This window comes from Bombus terrestris, chromosome 13, assembly GCF_910591885.1.
Source record: "Bombus terrestris chromosome 13, iyBomTerr1.2, whole genome shotgun sequence".
NCBI classification, from domain to species: Eukaryota; Metazoa; Arthropoda; class Insecta; order Hymenoptera; family Apidae; genus Bombus; species Bombus terrestris.
The window spans coordinates 7,719,952-7,739,981 of NC_063281.1; the positions used below are offsets into that span (position 1 = coordinate 7,719,952).

General features: G+C 38.4%; 1 protein-coding gene across 17 annotated transcripts in view; it reads left to right on the forward strand.

Annotated features, from left to right (window-relative positions):
* The window catches only part of LOC100644032 (tensin-1), a 180,520-nt gene that overhangs the window by 97,556 nt on the left and 62,934 nt on the right, over window positions 1-20,030 (forward strand). For 12 of the 17 annotated variants that reach the window (XM_048411610.1, XM_048411623.1, XM_048411618.1 and 9 more), the window contains one exon: window positions 4,117-4,299. The exons of 3 other annotated variants lie outside the window; for them this stretch is intronic. In XM_048411610.1, coding sequence (XP_048267567.1) covers window positions 4,117-4,299 — 183 coding nt within the window. Of the gene's footprint in view, window positions 1-4,116; window positions 4,300-14,847; window positions 14,867-16,592; window positions 17,041-20,030 lie in introns of those variants that run through there. 2 more of the 17 variants (XM_048411627.1, XM_048411624.1) reach the window with 2 other exon arrangements.

Below are 20,030 nucleotides of genomic sequence, written 5' to 3' on the forward strand. Positions count from 1 at the left end.
AAGCTCGTGGCTGTAACGCTTGACGTAATTGCATACCGAGCAACGCAGAGGACAACTATGTTCGAGTGACTGAAAGTGGAGCGAGTGGAACGATAAGAACAAGGATAGAATTAGTTTAACATGCAGTTTGTAGTGCACTTTTGTGTAACGCTGGTTTGAGCACTCTCTGGACACGTGTCTAACACTTTCGTGCTATTTAAAAAGCTGATGGATTTAGGATAGAACGAGGTTATAAGGTTTACGGTAATCGGGAAAGAAATTATCGAGCGTGAAGCATCTAATGAATTTTGGGAATCAATTCAGAGACTTCGGAAGTAGCACCAAGTTTATTTATTTCTTATGAAAATATATACTTTCATTTGTTCCACATTCAGATCTGTAACTAATTCAATGCAGACCTTAATTCGATATGTGTCTCTCTAAATTGAGAAGGAACGATTAAAACATCTTATTTAAAAAAAAAAAAAACCAGCGTGTCAATTCATCTGGCAGGAACTGCTATGTCTGCTCGTTCTAATTTAACAAGATACGATCTTAACGTCATCGTCGAACCGTAGCGACACTACAAAGTTACACATGATAACTTAAGCTGTGATAACTTTCGGACCAGTTCGAAGAGCTTTCTTGGAATAGTCGGTTCTTTCTCACTGCATCCTATTAATCTACGCAATTACCATGAACGCTTTGTATCGCAGAGTCTTGGAATAATCCCCAGTAGAAATCGTAATCTCTGAAAGTGTCATAATTACCGTTCGTTTGCCTTTGCATTTAGTTTATCGACTTTGCATTTACCTACGAAACGCACCGACTTACGTACTTGTATTTCGTCTAAGATGTACCTTCTTACATGATTATATTTCCTCGTTACGTAATTGCACGTGTTATAGCCTCCCTGTGTTACTTCCTTGTTGCTTAATTAAAACCACGCCTTTATTTACACGAGAAGCAATCGTAGCCGGTGTAAACGCGATGTACCGTATTCCAGTAAGCGACCCTCACGATCGACGGGATCGATACCGGACAGACCGTGAATATATCTGTCGATCTCGATCGTGCTGGATCACTCGACGCTGCAGAGGTTCGTTGCCAGAGACGAGAGGTTCAATCGCGGCTCCCGTTAACCTCTAATTCGTACGTTTGTTCGCGTTCGTTTCGCCATAATATCACGAAGAAGATAAACGTACCGCATTTACGAACCATCGTCGAGACATATACCACACTGCGCACTGTGCAACAGTCATAACTCAAATAGTCTCGAACTCAGTTTCGGGAAGGTTTCCACTCTCTATTGTATGAAAGAGAATTTTCAAGATGTTGAAGATTTCACGTGGTTTTTTCTGGGTCATACATTTGTTGAAAATATTGCAATGAATAGAGCACCTAGCCAAGTATTATAAATTGTGAATGTTTGCGCAAATTTGTATTTTCCTTCTGGATATAACTAAAGAGACATTTTGTAAATAGAGATTTTTTACATTTATCAAAAGTTACTACTCCGCTGAAAGATAACTCTGGTGTTCTAGGTATTTTATATATTTTTGCATATTGTACGATACAATTAGTATTTTCTGGATTTAATCTTCCTTAAAAGTAAGAATTTCCAATGGAATTGGAAAGAGTCAATAGAAATGCTAGAAGTAAAACGTTAACGGTGGAAGTAAATTTCTATTCTGTAAAATTCCTTTCAATAACATTCTTTTACTCAGCTTTAATTTCTGTAAGTAAAACAGTTTCATTTGCGCTAGATAATCTAATGCTGTTGCACAGTGCTGCAGATACATACAAAGAAATAGCAATCTTAGCCGAGATATATTACGACTAAACGAGGAAAAACGAACGTGCTTTAGTTTGTAATCAACCGCAGAAATTGGGGGAAAAAATATTTCTACGTGTGTTTCAAATCCTCGGAAATTTAATTCGTGAAAGATTCACAATGTTGTTTCTATATGATTCGAATGCAGGCTTTATTTCTGTCGGAAGATCGTGCTCATTTCCAAATGCAATACGAAGAAAGATTGATCGTCTTTCGCATGGAAGTCTAGTGAAACGGACGCGAGACTCTTCTGCATGTATAAACATGCGTGAAGATTGGATTTTTAAACGAGTCCCGTCGTTGTTGAATTAATGAAGCGGGCGTATGGAAATTCATGTACAACTCGACAGAAGGAAACACGAGATATGTTTTAGTCCGAATAAAATAACAAGCCACGAACGATTATTTCTTTCCTTTTTCCACTCTTAATTTTCATATTCCAAAATTTCAACACGTTTCAAGTTAACACCTCTGTTTAGAGAAAGGGAGAATGAATAAAAAACAGAGATATATGGAAGAATAAAAAGGGAACGGAAAGAGAAATAAAAACGCACGAAGAATTTAGAGAAGATTGAATTGTATGGTGTATTTAACCTGGTAGAAAAACAGCGGTCGCGATTCTTTCTTTCGTCGGGCGGTGCAATTCCACGCGCAATTAACCACCGCGCGATGGAAGAAATTGCGCACATTGTGCTCGTAATTTTAAGGGTAAACGCAGCGCCGGCCCATGAATTATCCTCATTCGTCGTGAAATTAATTTCGACGCGGCACGAAAGGATTTCTCGACGCTGTCGATTCTTTATCCTGCTATGGAAAAATGCTTTATTTCAAGAGCCTTCGAGAGAGAAACGACTGTATTTTTTTTTATTTTCGTGTGGTGTACACCAAGTAGCTCCACTTACGCCTTCCATTATACTCCTATGCTAATCGTTATTATAGCAGGTTGTTGCGTAACTGTAATTACCGTACTGCGAGCAACGATGTTCCTATCGGCCGTGCTGTACCGTGGCACGCGATCTTTCGTTGTTTCTTAATATCTGAAACCCTTAAACCTCCACGCAAGGTATAAAATACATGCTTCCTTAACAGTAGAAATACCAAATCTGTTACAATAATTACATTCAGACTGCTTTCTTCAATCCTTTTGCATACCGTAATTCATTCTCGTAAAAAAGTACGAAAAAATATCAAAATTTTTCTTGAAATGAAAACTCTGCGAGGCTATTATATCCTTTAGGTTACTTTCTAATTGATTATATTTTTCTGTCATTAACTTTGGAGGAAGAATGAAAAAATATCTTGAGTTTGAAAACAGTATATACGTCTAAAAAGATACATTTTATTTTATATTATATTTTTATATATTATATTTTAAAACATTTCTTAAAACTTTGCTTGTTTGTTGAAAAAAGGAGACGTCACCAAGACGTAAAACTAGAAGAACCGTGACAGGATTTTAAGGAAAGAACTAACACGGCTATTTTAAACACCTCTGAAATTTGAAGCGGCGTGATATACGGTTTTCTCTTGCTTAAGGATTTCTCTTGTTTAAGTAATTCATTTGGGAGAGGTTCGTTTCGGTTACGACTACGTAGATGAATGCGCCTTTCGAAATCAGTTTTTCACTGGACCGTGCCGAGCGATCGTTCACGATACAATTGTTCGAAGGCAAATATCCGCAACTAATCGAAGTGTGTCATCGTACGATTTACGATATATAGAGGTGTGCGTAAACGATTCATGCGGTCTGATTCCTCGAGGGTTCGCGTATTTACCATTCGTCATTTTTGACGACACTTTTAACTCATCTTGCTTTATCGTCTTCCAATGATTATATTATACATTCTGCTATCACACTACACCTGAAGCAAAACGTTCGAATATTTCACATACATACGTAGAATCCGTGTTTAGTAAATCGTTCTTATAATCTGGAATTAAAATTACAGTCCAAATTAAACAAAATTAAAGAACAGTATATCTTTACATATATAGTTTGATTTTTGCTAAAAATGTGTTATATAGTACGCACATTTGCGAGGACTAAAAACTAATTAAAACATTTGGCTTTACTTCTGACTTTTAATTCGGTAATTAATCGATCTTAATACCATAATTACAGAATTTCCCGACTAAGGTACATTCGATATATAAAGGAGAGGGGTTCATATCGTTTAATTAAAAACACGTTTATTTCTTTTTTATCTTGGTTCAAGATAATTAGAATAATCTCGATATTATAACGCATTTTATTAGTCGAGAATCGTTTGTGGAACTTTAACGATTTGCTGGTTTATCCGTAGGGTGCTAGATTCCGGGATACCTCGCAGCAAATCCATAAGCAATGGCAGGCAGATCCGGCTCGAGCGTTTCCAACGGTTGGCCCCGTCACCGCAGGCTCGGTATCTCCCACGTCAGGCGAAATTTCAACCCCGAATTCGACACCCAGTCCGAGCCCTAGTCCGACTAACAGTCAACAAGTCGCGGTAAGTAGCTCTGACCCTGTTATCGATCCCCTCACATCCGTCAAACCGTTTCAAAGGCCACCAAATTTGAGGCATGAATGAACGTGACCTGGGTCAGCGATTCACAAAATACCGGTGTAACTTGGTGCACGAGGGAAGCCAGATGCGATGGTCAGTTTGATTCACTTGAAGGGCCAGTGAAATATCGTGCGCGTGATAGAAATCTTTAAACAGTTACTAGGCTACCGGGCTTCTTCCTTAATTTCATTGAAGTTGAGAATATTTTTTTACATTGCCACATGTTGCAAAAATTATTTGAATTTAATTTAGAGTTTTGCGACTTTATTAAGCTAAAAGGTTCTTAGGTTTCTTTCCTAGTTTCCTGTAATCTCTTCTGAACTTTTCTTCTAGCTTGTTACAGGATAAAAAAGATCTTAATTTAAATTCCAGGATTCCTATTAAAAGAATTGCTATTAAAACAATTTTTTAATTCCTTCAAACTTCATAGCTTTTTTTCTAAACTGTTATGGATAGGAATTGCTAGGATTTAATTTATAAATGAAAATTTCCAAGCTACATTTTATAATACAAAGAGCTGTGTTCTTATTTTGAGGGAAATAATTTTATAATTGTTCTAATTTTAGGGAAAGTTGTGCTAAAAAGTTTGACGCCATCCGATGATACGCTTCGTAATAAAGTTTGAAAGGTCCCTCGCTTCTCTGGACCAATAACATTTAACCTGTCCTATATAGAGACCGAGGAAATCTCGATATATACATCCTCCCCGGATATAAATCTCGAGGGTCTGAGTCGAGGTTTTGAATTAGAATTCGGAACAAAAATCGAAATTCGTAGACGACCACGTTCTCATGTGCGACGACCGGATTCTCCCCGAATATACAGCGAAGAATTGAGTTAGTATTTTCCTGCATCGTCCGGAGTGTATCACCGATCGAATCCGGCAGTAACCACATTTCCATGTAACACATGAAACCTATAAAACTTGAGATCGTGTACACTCGTGTATCATTCCCACTTTTTTCCTTACGATTTATTTTATCCTATCAGGAGTTATAAATTCATTTAAAAAATTAATAGACATTCACTTTCTACATTGAATGGACAAATTCTAAAAATTAATTCATTTTTTAAATGAATATTTATTTATGTAATAAAAAATCCGTTATTTGTTGATTCGTTATTATAAATTTGTTAAAAAATGATAAATATTCGCTTTTTATATTTAGATAGGCAAATCCTAAAATGTAACCTCTGATAAGAGCAAATCCTAGGAAATGTACGAGTAGTAAATTTTCTTTTTCAATTTTTAGTATGGATGGCTGGAAATCTATCTAAGTACAGACAACGTATACGAGCATCCTGTATAGTGTTAGATATACGTGTTCCTAAAGGCGTACAATTAAATGCACATCATTGTTCGTAAGAGACTATCGGACGTTCGAGCTGTATCCGATTGAACTCAATCGTGGAGCCGGAATAGAGTAGAGCAACCCTTCACTATAGTGGCATTGTACTCGCATGGCTGAGTGAAATTTGATTCTGGGTCAGGAGGGTTTGACGAGAAATTAGTTGATTTATATGGGATCTCTTTACGTTGAAACTGACAGAGCGGATCAACGTGAACGTGCACAGATTTTCGGAAAAATTCACGTTTAACCTGTTGCATACTAAAATCTAGCCGCTGTCAGCGTTTCATTATAAAAACTGTCGATATTGGAATTTAGATAAACGACGAAAAGAGAGGAAAGTACGTAATAATTTCGTTTTAAAGCCATCTGCTTTAAATGGTTATATCAAGGGAATATCCCGATAGTGTCGCAATCGTTGAGCGTATAATCTTGTTTTTCATTCGCGGAGATCATGCTCACCACGAGATTAACCGTAATATTCCGATAGAAGCGGCGTACCAACGATATTTCGGTGACATCAACGACAATTTGTATGTTCCCGGAGAATCGTCGATGATCCCATCCTTATTTTTTGCCCGGCTGACCTAATTAAGCAATTACGACCAACCAGTAGATTACTATCGTGGCATGAATTCAGGCGTCCGACCATGGAAACAAAACCACAACGATGTATATACGGTGGCGTCGATTAAACGACCGGCCGCGCTTCCATCGGAACATCCAATTGGTGTAAAGTCCAATTGGATTATCGACGGTCGTTCAATTGCACGTACGATTGCAGCTCGACGTTATTATCGCATTAATGCCGATTAGTCGATGCGCCGGTTTGGTACGCGACGTCTATACCACCGTCAAAACATTATAACCGTACTATTTCGGGCCGAATGCTCCTAAACGATCGTTTCGTAAATGCTAATCGAATTATCTATTGGGAAACATTTTTTTGAGAAAAATCGTATGATCGATTTTGATATTGGTGTTCGAATAATATATCTGTATTTGAATAAGGGTTGTACGAGATATAACATACACTTGATTCATCTAAACAATCGTGAACAATTTGTAATAAGAGATTATTTGTAATAATAATTGACTGCACTGAGTCTCTTCATTGCTTAAATTAGATACTTAAAACGGGTATACGAATTTACCAAAACTAGAGGAAAATGACTATGTTTTACATATCTGTACATTTGAAAATAGACTATTAATTTCGTTCTTTATAACTTTCTTACAGTTGATAGGACTAATTTTAATGAACAATAATTGTATTATAAATTGACAGCCATAGTTCTCTCAAAGAATATATAATTTTTATTCCTAAAAATCTTCTGTTCAGCAAAGATAAAATACCGAATAACGAACAAGCTCACGAATTCTTCATAAATTTCTCGAAAATAAAATATTCATCGCTCGATCACAGAAGGCAAAAAAATATCCAACATTCATTGGGTGCAAAAAAGTAATCAGAGTGCAGGGTAGCGATCGGCCGAGCAATCAACCGCATTAGAGATTCTCTTTCATTAGCGACGCCAGAAATCAGGACGTCGACTGGCTTTGCCAGTCTTCTAGCATGCAAAGAAGTGCACTACCCTCGCGACTTAAGCATGTTCCGTGGGTCGTTTGCGAGGCTTCCACGACGCGCAGGTGAGCAGCTCGTCTTACCGGGTCATGATTAATCCTTAAACGCTTTTTACCAGGCGCAATACCCGGCCACGTTGGTCGTGGCACGAGTTAATTAACCCACCAGGAGTTCTTCCACGCGAACGAGAGAAAACGAACAGCCGGTCAATCTTTAATTAACGTCTTAATCGGGCGATCCTATCGCAATTACTAACACCGTATCGCTCGCACGTACCGTTTTTAAGAGTCTGACGATGCGAAATACGGATAAGAACGACAGACTGTAGTTTGGTATTTAGGACAACGCCCATCAGGAGATGTAGAACATCAATGGGGAGCTTATCATCGGAGAAATCCATCGGTGGGCATTCGGGGTGTCCAACACTTTCCGCTCCAAACAAGAAAAATTGCAAAACCTAACTCGAATTCTGTATCGACCATGCAGGATGTGTCCGATGCTAGTCCTTAACTATAGCGCCGAAACCAACAGAATCTCGCATAAATTTTGTAAGAAGGCAAATTTAAAAATCTATATCGACTATGCAGGATTTGTCTGGTGATACCCCTTAACTGATTGAAATCAATAAAACGCCACAAAAAATTGTATTATTTATATTGCTACAGTGCTTATCATCTGTTTCTCGAATATTCCCCTTTGGAAATGAGTTGTTTAAATTCACGATTTCCGCTATCTCGTTATCTCTACTGACAAGCCTCCTATCATCAATGTATCCCACTGCCTGCTGGCCATTATTCTAAATGCTAAACTTTTGCTGAGCAAGGTTTAAACCTTGATGTTTCTTCGAAGTCAAAGGAGGAGGACAATAAATAAAGTTCACGAGTATGTGTCGCGAGTTTCGTTGGGAGGTCGTCTCTTTCGGCTGCTTGGAAATCGGTTACCGCTTATGGTAATGTCGGCGAAGAAGAAAACGGGAGGCACGAGGTCAAGAGGGCTCGGGTTGCTGAAAAAAAGAAGCGGTGGAGGTCCTTGAGAATCCTGCAGCTGCCAGTCGTCATCGGTTCATTGAACGCAGGGGGACCGCCGCGCGTGTTCCACGTCTTGATCGTTTAGTGCTTGCCGAGGGTTAGAAAATAGGGTTGAGGTCGTTAAAGCGTTGACGGAACACGATGCAGCGCGCTGTTTAGCAGCTGGGTACAGGCATGTTACTTTTTTACTAGCCTTAGAGATTTTTTTACAGAGTACATTGTCGTGGGACGTCACGTTCGTTTGATGAGTTATTAGATGACGATTTTGAACGACAATTCAGTCTCGTTAAACTTAAAGCAACAAAAGCGATACACGATCAAATATTTCGTAAAAGTTGAAAAATTGTTTCATAGGAAGAAATGAATAGCAATGAATATGATATATCTTTTATAAGATATACACCAGCGATCTAATTTTACTATTATTTTAAATTGTTGCTACGTAGATATATCAATAACAACTTACTTTAGTCGATGAACATTTTACAAAAATGTTTTATTAAAAACTTGAAGTTGATTTTCCTTGAAATTCTTGAATTTTATATAACATGCAATGATTTCAAATTGCTGGCCAGTAGTGTACGACTCGATACAAGGTATCGCAGCTTAAATTTGTCAAAATGAAAATATCGAGTGGTTAAATTTTATTACTAAAAATATTTATTATATCTCTTTACTGGATTACTGTTATATCATTAGGTATAATCATGCTTTATCTGAACAGCTTTTTGCTCAAATACCAAGTCTCAAAGTGAAGTTTCAACACCTTTGTATCTACCGTTAGGGTAGCATGGAATGTGGCGGATTCGCCGATACGGCGATAGAATTTCCAAAATTGATGCAGGCAAATAGGATAAGCCGTATATCGAGTAAAGGGTATCCAGAACAAAACTGCCTTGTTTCCTTTTACGCGCAACCCTTTCTGCATTTTCGATGCAATTAATCTCGCGTTGTCTCGTGTACGGGCGATCGTACGAATTTTCACCAGACCGGCGGAAACATGCCTCGCCATTGAAGTTGTAGCATCACGCCGAGCATTAATCTTATTTAACTTAATTGCATCGCTTGCTTTGTTAGGCGAATGTTCTGCAAACACGAGCGAACAACAAAATTCTGCTCGCGTTCATGTAACAGTCGCCATAAATTTTTTCATGACATACATTGTCCGTAACAATGAAACAATAGGCCGATTAACCTATACAATTATTTCATACACTTCTATTTTATTTTTTTTTTTTTTCTCCTTTCAAACGTTTAAGATTAATGTATGAATGGATAAATTTATTTCGGTGAAAACGCGAAAGCGAAAAACCGCGAACGATTGTGAGCATTTGCAGGCGTTCGTAGCAATACCGATATATCAAAGAAAATTCGCGTTTCGTTTGCATTCGTACACGTTCGATAAAATAAATGGTCGTATACTGCACTTTTCTATAAATCGACGAGTGTTTGCGAATAGGGTGTTGTTCGATAAACATTTGTTTGATAGGTACACCGAGCAATTTCTGTTAGAAACCTGCGTTTACTGGGTGTCTAGTATACGAGTTGTTAATTGAATTATTTCTTAAGGAAAAACTTCTACAATCACGGAGTTAAAAATGAATAAGGACAAATCAATTTCTATTAGATTGATTTTAATTCTTCTATTCCTGGATATATCGAAGGACGGATAGTTTACAATTGTATTTAGGACAAATCCGGACAAACAGCTTATAAATTGAGCTTCATATAATAGAAGTTCGCCAATTGTTCTCAGTATCCACTATTTATATTTATCTAATGGAAACTCACGTTCAGAAAAGTAGATTCAATTGAAAGAAATTAAGTTAATCAAGCGCTAAACTTGAAACTTTGTTGAAATAAATCGAGTCCTACTGTAATTTATTTCAAAGAGGAAACGACAGGAAACGTAAAAAGACAGGAAATCTCCAAATAAAGAGATTATATCCAAGAGATTAGCAACTCGAATGACAAGTTACCTCGTCTTTCTTGGCTAACAGGTTTAGAATACTTCGAATTCCCAACAAAACCAAACGCAGAATAAGCATCTAAATCTTCCAACAACCTTATACTCAAAACAACACACAAACGAATAAACTCTGCCTGCAGTATCCACTTAAAGAAAACATAACGCGCTTTCGAAAGTGCATAATCGAGCCTGTTCTCGAACTGTCCATGCTTTGAAAAGACGTTTCCCATGCTTGGACTGTTTTCATTTCGTCACCAAGACACGAGCGGAGCAACATCTGCCCTGGCACGCGTAAACTGGATGGATTTATTTACGGTTCGAAAGGGGTAGCTGGGTTCGATCTTTGGCGACAGAAGGAAAAAGGGAAGCGGCCACTTCGACGCCAGCCACCAGCCGTAATCTCGTTCAAGGCGTTTCCTCATACTATCGGCTACCTCTAACTTTCTGTTAAATTTAGACGTGCTCACTCTCCGTTACTATGCTTCAGCAAACAAGCTGCATCCAACTATTCGATCGGAATTTCAATTAATTTAATATATTCACCTTCGTATTATTCACGAGCCAAAGCTGATTATACACAAAACGGCTCAACTTCGTTTCGGGACACACCGAATTTGTAACTCTTTCTTATAACGTATGATTTTTGCACGAGTAGAATCGAAAAGTGTTAGTTTTAAGACACGAAGATCGATATTTTGAAAATTAGATACATGAGATTTATTCATATGTTGTAACTTCTATATACACTTGCAGATTGGTTTTGAGTTTTATCCGCGTGATCATAATGGCTTTTTCTTACCACAACGTCAGTGAAATTTCAAAATATTGGCAGAGCTCTAGAAGATCGAGCAGAGATACGAAAATTCACTAAAAATTCACCGATATAGTGACACGTGTATCGTTGGTTCGTTCACTGACCGTTATTTTGTAAAGAATGCGAAGGTCCGCGATAACTCTTGCGACTTTAAATTTACGTGAAACTTATCGGAACAGTATCGAAGTATACAGTGGAGAATTGGGCGAAGGCCAACAAATTGGAAAATAAATGGATTCATCGTGCGAGTGATCCTTCGTCTTGATTTAGGGATTACGGCGTCTTTAGCGAACTTGGAAGATTTGTGCGGCTTCTCCACTCGTTCTTGGTTCTCTCCTCGAACGTTTTAGCAAAGCGGACTGAGCGTTTAATCCTTGAAGTTTACTTTGTTTCCATTCGAAAGACAGTCAATGCATTATCTTATCGATGAGAGTCTGCTTCCTCTGTACAATCTATTTTTGAAAAGAAATTATGAGGTCACGTGATACTTGTTCAAAGAGGATTATACGGTGTATGATAGATTACAGTAAGATTATAGGAAGATCAATGGAATAAACATCGTTTGTAATTTTGTCATTCAATTGGAAGAAAATCTCGGACAGATGTGAACAATTTTCCATTAATATTGAATTTGTCCAATAAGATAGAAATAATTAATTTTCTAAAAAGATTCAATAAAAATTTGCATCTTGATTTATAGCTTATAAATGAGAAGGTTCGACCTAATTGTAGATCGGCAAAACATTACTTCATGTATTATTTTAGAACGAAATTATGACAAGAACTCGACGATAGGAATTAAAGGTTCACAACCATAATATTGCAGCTATTATTTAAGAATTATATAGATAAGCCTGAAGCTTTAAAATTTCAAACATTTGTATAAACTTCGATATTGGATAAAGATTTTCAAAAAGTCTCGTTATATCTTCGTTGCAAAGTACGATAGTTCAAAAGATTGTCCAAACTAGGATTAAAACGACTACAATTTCGCTTTTCTTTTGTTTTCAAAGATTTCGCGTCTATTACTTTCGAACGTAACATTTCAGTACGCATGTTGCTGGAATCTAGTTTCAGTTTACGGAACACTTGAGATCCGAACGTTTTCACCCGCTTCCTCAAGCATCGGCGAAAACTTCTTGGAATATGTATCGCGCGACATATACACGTCGGACTTTCGTAGCCAGAGATTCACGACGATCGGAAGTTTTATTCGTGCGTCGTCGCTCACACTTGGATCAATGGAATTCTTTCCCGTGAACGATTTGTCATCGTGTGCCGAATCGTCTCTCCCATCGTCTGGGTCCACTCCAGTTCGAACCCTTTCCACCAAGTTTGAAACGATTCGATGTACCAAAAGTATGGCTGCGAGCGTTCTCTAAGTGCATCGAAATTTATGAACCGATGCGAGACGTCTCCGGTCCTCTCGCCACGGGCGCACACCGATCTGGCCAACGATTAATGTTTCGTTCCTCCGCTGAATTTCGCGCTGGTAGCGTGAAAAATGTTCCAGCGCCACCCTATTCGCTATTCGCGAATCTCCTCGAAATATAAACGAGCGACAGAGCATATTACTTTGCGGATCGTTTTGCATATGGATGGTCTAATTGGTCTCGAACAGTGACTTAAGATTGCTCGGTTATTCAGCGTGGCTGTCTTTTAAAACTTGACTCGGGCGTTTTCAAAACATATTGGTCATAACGCGTTACTTAGGGTGTATTGATGTCTCAGTAATTCTCTGATGGCTATTAAAGGTTTGTTTTTGATGAGAGGGGATGAACACTGTATCTCTTAGCGGCGAAATTTTCGGACTCTCAAGATCCAAGCTTTCAAGCTTTAGAATTTCAAAATCTTCAAATTAACATTTTTCAATTTAGATCAGAAAATTTTCGGATCGCCAAGTTCGTATATGTTCGAAGATTTGATTTTTCGAGTGTTCATATCTTTGAAATATCGAACTTTTAGTTTCTCAAATCTTTGGAGATCAAAATTTTCACATCTTCGAAGTACCAAATTTTTTAATTCTCAAATATTCCGACAACCAAATTTCCAAACCTTCCGATCTACAAATATCATAGAACATTAACACACAGAGCACTACCTTTCGAATATCATCCATAATAGGACCGTATCATTACCTTTATCATTTCAATTCAAAACTGCACGGAACGAATGCAATCATCCCGGCGGGCGCGATGCGAATTTCGTTTCTCCCGTGTGACATCCATATGCATAAAAAAGATTTAAACATGTCGTAAAATATCATTCGGTCGTTTGGAGGTTTCGTTTCAATGGCAAAGGCTCACCTGGAAACCGGCTATCTTGGACGAACACGCGTCTCGGTATCTTCTAATTACGCCGGAGATTCGTGAAGTCGATAAAGAATTCAAATGGGTGGAGCGTAAAACGATTCTTCTTTTTTTCTGCCTGCCATATTTTTTCTCCCTTTCCTTTTCTGTAATCGACGTTGTTCGATACATTCATTCTCGCCACGCACTCTCGTTTATCGTATTTTGCCAACACGATAAACAGCGTGGGTGGCGAAACACGAGCACGGTGCGTGTGCTTTTTTCTTTTTATTTTTTCTTTTTTTGGGGGGGGGGGAGAGGGAACTTAACCAACGATTATTATTATTATTATGGACGCGGGCAAACCGGCGATCGAGTTCTATTCATACAATGCCCGCAGGAAATGGGTTGAAAGTGTCGAACTGTATTATTATCGTGGTATTTGGTTCCTGTTCTCCATTGTTGCGTGTGATTTTAACCCTTGCATGTCGGGGTGAAACGTTTATCGCGTAACTGCGACGAAGTGTGGTTAATTCGATAACGCTTCGACCAATGTTCCACTGTATTTACATACGAATATATAATTAAACTTCGGTATTGCAAGTGTTTGGTAAATGACTGACTGGGTATTACAGTAAATCGATAGATTTTAACGATTATTTATGCTAATGTTGTATGGAGTTCGTACATTAAGAGTATTCGAAATTTGCTCGGATGGAAAATTTCCGAGTATCTGAAATATCTGAAATATTTGAATATTAATAAATTTGGAAGTTAGGAAAGTTTGTAAAAATTTGGCGAATTAGATTTTCTTTTCCTTGCCGACTATTAACATTATTTATTTATTTATCGAAAGCAAAGAACATATAAATATCCAAAATGCAAAGTAACCGTTATGATATATAATAAATAAACGAAAAAAGTCATCATTTAGATTCCGCATTTTTAATGATTGTATTTTAATCCAAACATTCGTAGTCTATCTGCAATTATAATACGATGGAAATATGTGAAAACGATACTACAAGGATATCAACCTCTCCAATATCGATCACAGGGAGCAATCATAATTGATCGATGATCGAAGATTAACAATGTAAAAACGAAGACTTGGCTGAATCACTTGGGTTGCCACAATGAAATACATTTATCTGTTCAACTGTCTCACAGAATTAAGGGGACCCATTTAATTAAATACGCGACATTAATTCTTCTCGAAGGATCGATCATCAGTTTGTTTCATTGATTATCAAGTATGACTATCAAAAAAGAAGAAGATGCTGCGTGAAGATACGTAAGGGCCAGTTTTCGTGAATTGACGAAGGCGCCGTTGATCAATTGCCAGCAATCAGAACGCGATCGAGGATCAAGGTCGACGATGACACGACACCAAGATCGAGGGAAAGATCCAACGGATCGAGACAAATGATCTGTGGCCAGACGAACCGGTTTCGAAACGATAAAAGTGACAAAGATGGTAGGTATTGAATTCGTATCGATAATCGAGGCCTCTGCAAGAAGAAATAATCATTGAAAATCCTAGCTTTGCTTTATCACCGCTCGTTCCTCGTGATCATCTTTTTTCCTGTCTTCTCGTATTTACATATCGTTGCAACACAAGACGCAAGAGGAGTGATTCGAGATATTTTGCGTTTTTGTTCCCTATCGATAATTCACAGCACTTTCGTCGTCGTAAATATTATTCTCTACGACGATGCCATGTATGACGACGTTGGTTGGTTTAGCCAACGCTAATTAAAGTACACAGGGTTATGCAATTACAGGAATAAAACAAACATCCACAAAACGAAATGTTTCAATTTTTACAAACATAATAAACACGGTATAAATATAACTAAAATAGTAGGATATAAAAAAAAAAAGATTATCTCACCTAGTACGTATTATAGCGAATAGTAGATTTTGAATGTTTTACGTATTTCTGCATATTGCGTATTTTATGCATTTTTCGTATCTTCAAGTTGGTCAATCTAAATTTCGTAATTTTATTATTTAAGTAGAAAATATACAAGTAACCCGAATATATATTCATCGTAGATCAAATATATCAATTATAAATTTATCATGTAATATGAATTATGATGTTTACCGTAGGTTCATTTTCCAGGAAATTCCTTCACTACATAAAATGTACATAAAAGAAATAGGGTTTTTAAGCTTTATTAGAATCGAGTTAGTAATTTCGTGTTTTTGGTTTCTATCTTAAACGTTAATTGTCAACTTTAATACTAAAATATGAGTTTATGGGCTCCAGAAAACAAACAAATTCTTTAAACTACCGTCTATACTTTCTGCGGAGGAACAGATCCGCTATAATTGTACGAGCAAATATAACAAATTGCGAAAGAATCTGAACATGTCATGAGTATTTATCACCACGGGTTTTCCTCTATAAAACGGGATATAAACTGTGCTCTGTTGGAAGTTTCGATAAACACGTTTCGAGATAGTCATTTCCTGTAGAAAATTTTCAAGGTATCCCACATGCGAATTGGAAAAAAGATTGAAGAATATCGAAAATCAAATGGAGCTCGAATATCCAAGTTCTCAAGATTGCTATTCGAGAGACGGACGAAGGATAGCCACGGAAAATCCAACTTGGAATAGCCAAAATATTCAATCTCCGAAAGAGATCGTAGAAACCAATCGTCCCAACTTCGAATCGAATGTTTTTAAAGTATCCTTCCATGGATTACGATGGAGAAACGAAAAGGAGGAATCTTTCGACGGATGATCCAAAATTCCGTTTTAGGGTACCGCTTTCGTACATTCCGGTCTATTTATATTCCAAAATTGTTAATTTTACGTTTGGAAAATCATCAGATCGAAAGTTACACTTTTGCAAAATAACTTTTTACAAAGATTTATGGTAATCATAGTCCTACGATGAATAATTTTACGATGACTAAGGTAAAATCAGTCGTCGAAAGACAGAGAAATAGATAAAAAATTGAAACTGCGTGCGCAGAAATTGTTTGATGATCGTCGATTCAGTTATCAACGGGTTGGCTACGAACGCGGCGAGGAAGGACGAGTCTAGTTGAGGAAGAAAGACCAGGGAGAAAGAAGTGGAGAACAAGAAGAAACTAAGCGTGGTCTTGGGGCGCCTTCGCCGGGGCACCGCGCAAGCGCATTCCGTATACCTAAACCTATACGTTCCGTGCGTGATCCGAAAGACACGAGCTCCATTCGAGTTCCGTCGGCTTTTGCCATCGAACGTGCCGCGTCCTTTCTCCGTTTCATCGTTCAGTGTCGTCATTCCCTCCGCCTCCCCACTCCCCCCATTCCTCGTTATCACTTCAAAACGATACATTAAAAGAGACAAGAGAATTAGTTAAATTCATCATTCAGTCTGAATGGAATGGAATAAAATGACTGTCGTACGAAATCGTTGGCATAAGTATGCGCTTCCGGTTGAATGTTAAAGAAGCGATGATCCAATCGAGGGAACAACGTGATCGAAAATGATGACCGTATTACGATCGTCGATCCTGGTGTCGGAGTGAGTTTCGAGTGCGCACGAAAATTGATCGTCAGTCAGTTCTTTCGTGGTTGACAGCTGTCAACATGCTGTCTACCGTTCAGTGTAACGGCGACGTGCATCAACGGAACTATCACGTCACGTACACGGTGAGTTTTTTCATAGCTGGATGAGAATTTCGCCGGTGAACCGGCTGGAAAAGTTGATCGAAGCGATGACGGGCGAATGATGGATAATTAACGACGGTTCGCCCGGCGAGCTATCCATGGAATGATGTAAGTGAAACGGATGTAACGTCGTTCTAAGAAATTCCTGTGTCGTGTAGCACGCTTGAAATAGAGATTGCTTCAATAAACACACGATGCTACAAATATTCTCAACATCCTCGTCGAGTCTGGAATATCATCGTAAAAAAAAGAGGAAATATCATCGTGACTCTTTTGTCGAGCAAGAATCATCGTTTCCAGCGGTTCATCGGCATTTAATTGTTCGTTACGTTTATCTTCGATTGTTATATTAATAGAATATAGAGACCGTGCGTCGTCAAGCCTGCCTTTATGTACGTAGACTCCTAAAACTGTCTAGCGCTCATTTAAATACAAACTTCAATACAATCTTTCAAAACTTTATCCGCGTTACGTATGAATACGTAAACATTTATATCGACTCGCTCGTAAAACCATCAACATTATGAAACCGTAGATTACTTGTTGACGCATTAGGGTTTCGAGATGTCATGCCTCGAGAACGCATGGTGAATTACGATATAAGTATAGCTAATAATAGCTGTCTATCAAAATATTTAAATATCGAAACTCGATACGTTCCGTATTACATATTGTACTCTTTGCTTTATTACCATTCTAACAACGATCATTTTTACAATTCATCGGTATTTCAAACGTTATCTCCGGCATAAACTTGTCAAGAACGTACTGAAAATATACGGTGATCGTTCTGATATTTTCATAAAACGAACTTCCTCGCACGATTCGCGAATATGTATCGAATACGTATCACGACCTCCCGGCGCCTTACGTTATTTATCTATTCTCGGTTCAGCTTTATCGCGTCGAACGCGTTTACCCTGGCGCGGAATTTTCAGCCGCACACGGGTTTTCACACACGCGGGAAAAAGCCATGGAGAAACGTCTGTCACTGAGAGATTAGATACCATAAACGAGTGTTGCGGGACGTCTTTTGCTATCCGCGTTGCAAGCGGTCGAACGTGCTTTGTGTCCGACGACTCGAGCGCATATTAAATTCCCCCGTGCCTCGAATCCCGAGAGTGCCGGTTTCGAAACTTCCTTCTTTCCCAAAGGGCGGCACGAAGATTCCGCGGAATAGCAAAAGGAAAGAGAAAGAAATATAGAAAAAAAATACGGTCACGAACCAAATGTCTTTACACGAAAAGGAAATTAGAAGTTTTAATTCGATCCGTGTATTATCTCCTGTGTGCCACAAATTCCAAAGTTTCCCTTTGAAAACTCGGTGTTTGGACGCAATTCGTCCAAAGCCCCGTTCGCAATTTGTGCCAAAGGGTATCGCCAACTCTGATCCCGGTACAAACTTCCCCCTGAACTCGGACTTTTCTCCGACCTTCGCGTTGAATCGAAGAAACACGAGTTTCCGTTTGTAGCTCTGGAAAGTTGTATTCGGCTCTCTCAGGGTGGCCGATGCAGCTCTGTGACGTGCAAAACGAGTCGACTAACAATTAACCGGAGCAGGAACGTGTCGACGCAAGATAGTTACAAGTTCTCGAACAAATTAAGCGACCAGTGCTCTCCCGGCCGAGGCCGAGGCCGAGGCGAAACTCGCCGCGGAAACCGCATTACGGAAAGTAAATTATAACTTGTGCTGCTCGGTTAAATTGAATTACGAGAGACTGCCGGTGGTTCGACCTGTGTTTAAACATTCTACAATTTAGAATATAGCGTGCATTAGCGTGCATTAAGCTTAATCGAGGCATGCTGTTATACATATTTATATTCGTAGCTGTTGATCGAAACGGAAAAAGAAGGATGGAACAAAGATAAGGTGGAAAGGACAGTGAGATCGGTCGTGCCACACCTCGATCGATTAATTCGTGCTTCGATTTATTGGTACAGCGTTTCGCTAACTGGACACGATTAGGATTTATTTCACCACGGATTATTCGATTATTACAGACAACTCTAATACGAAAGCTTGTAATACGTTGTATCGAGAACGAAATTTTATTACGTTACAGGAGTCAACATTTAATATTCCGCTGGGAAGTTAAAAGAAACGCGTCTTTTAATTAGCAATTTGAAAAATTCGTGAGATTATTAATAAACTGGTATAAATAATCTTTTCATAGAGTTTTGATTAAAAATATTAACAAAAGTAGAACGATACATAATAATGAGATTAAAAATTCAAAGAAAATTTTGAAGACTACCTCTCATCGTCATCGTTGTCCAAAAACTTCCTGATAGTCTTTCGCTTGATATTCTTCGTGAATAAACTATGAAACAGAATTCAGATTGTTCTCTTACAGATTGTTCTCTTCTATTGATTTCACTCAAAGTTTCATAATATGCAAGTACTGCCATAATTTTCAGATCGAATATCCATTCGCAAATTAAATTTATGCAAATTTAATTTATACATTTTGCATATATTTGTTCAGAAATAAAAATTCATTCCATGAGTCGATGTCAGGAATTTTTGTTTCGTCAGCCGATCTTTGCTTTCATCAATATCCCAGTCGACTTTCTCAGTCGAATGCCCTGGATGATTGATTTCGTAGGTCGTGATGGATCGCGCGTTTCTTGACGCGTCCGCATGAAACCGCCACGAGGGAAACGCGAGAATCAGGAAGCGTCGTTGTCGCCTGCTTTTGCAAAACGTAGACGAAGGCGAAGGAGTACCGGCATCGAGTGACTCTTTCGCGGAAGTACACATGTATCATGTGAGCGCTTGTAATCCGAGAGCAGGGCGTGCGAGCGCTCGAAGGACGGAATGCGGTGGAAACGATCGGTTCACACCCGCCTGGTTGGGGTAGATCGACGAGATAATACGAGTACGATGATTTTATCAACGGTATAATTGATTAGATAAACGGTATTTGCTTGCATACCGTCGCAATGCATCACAATAATATATATCGGCTTCT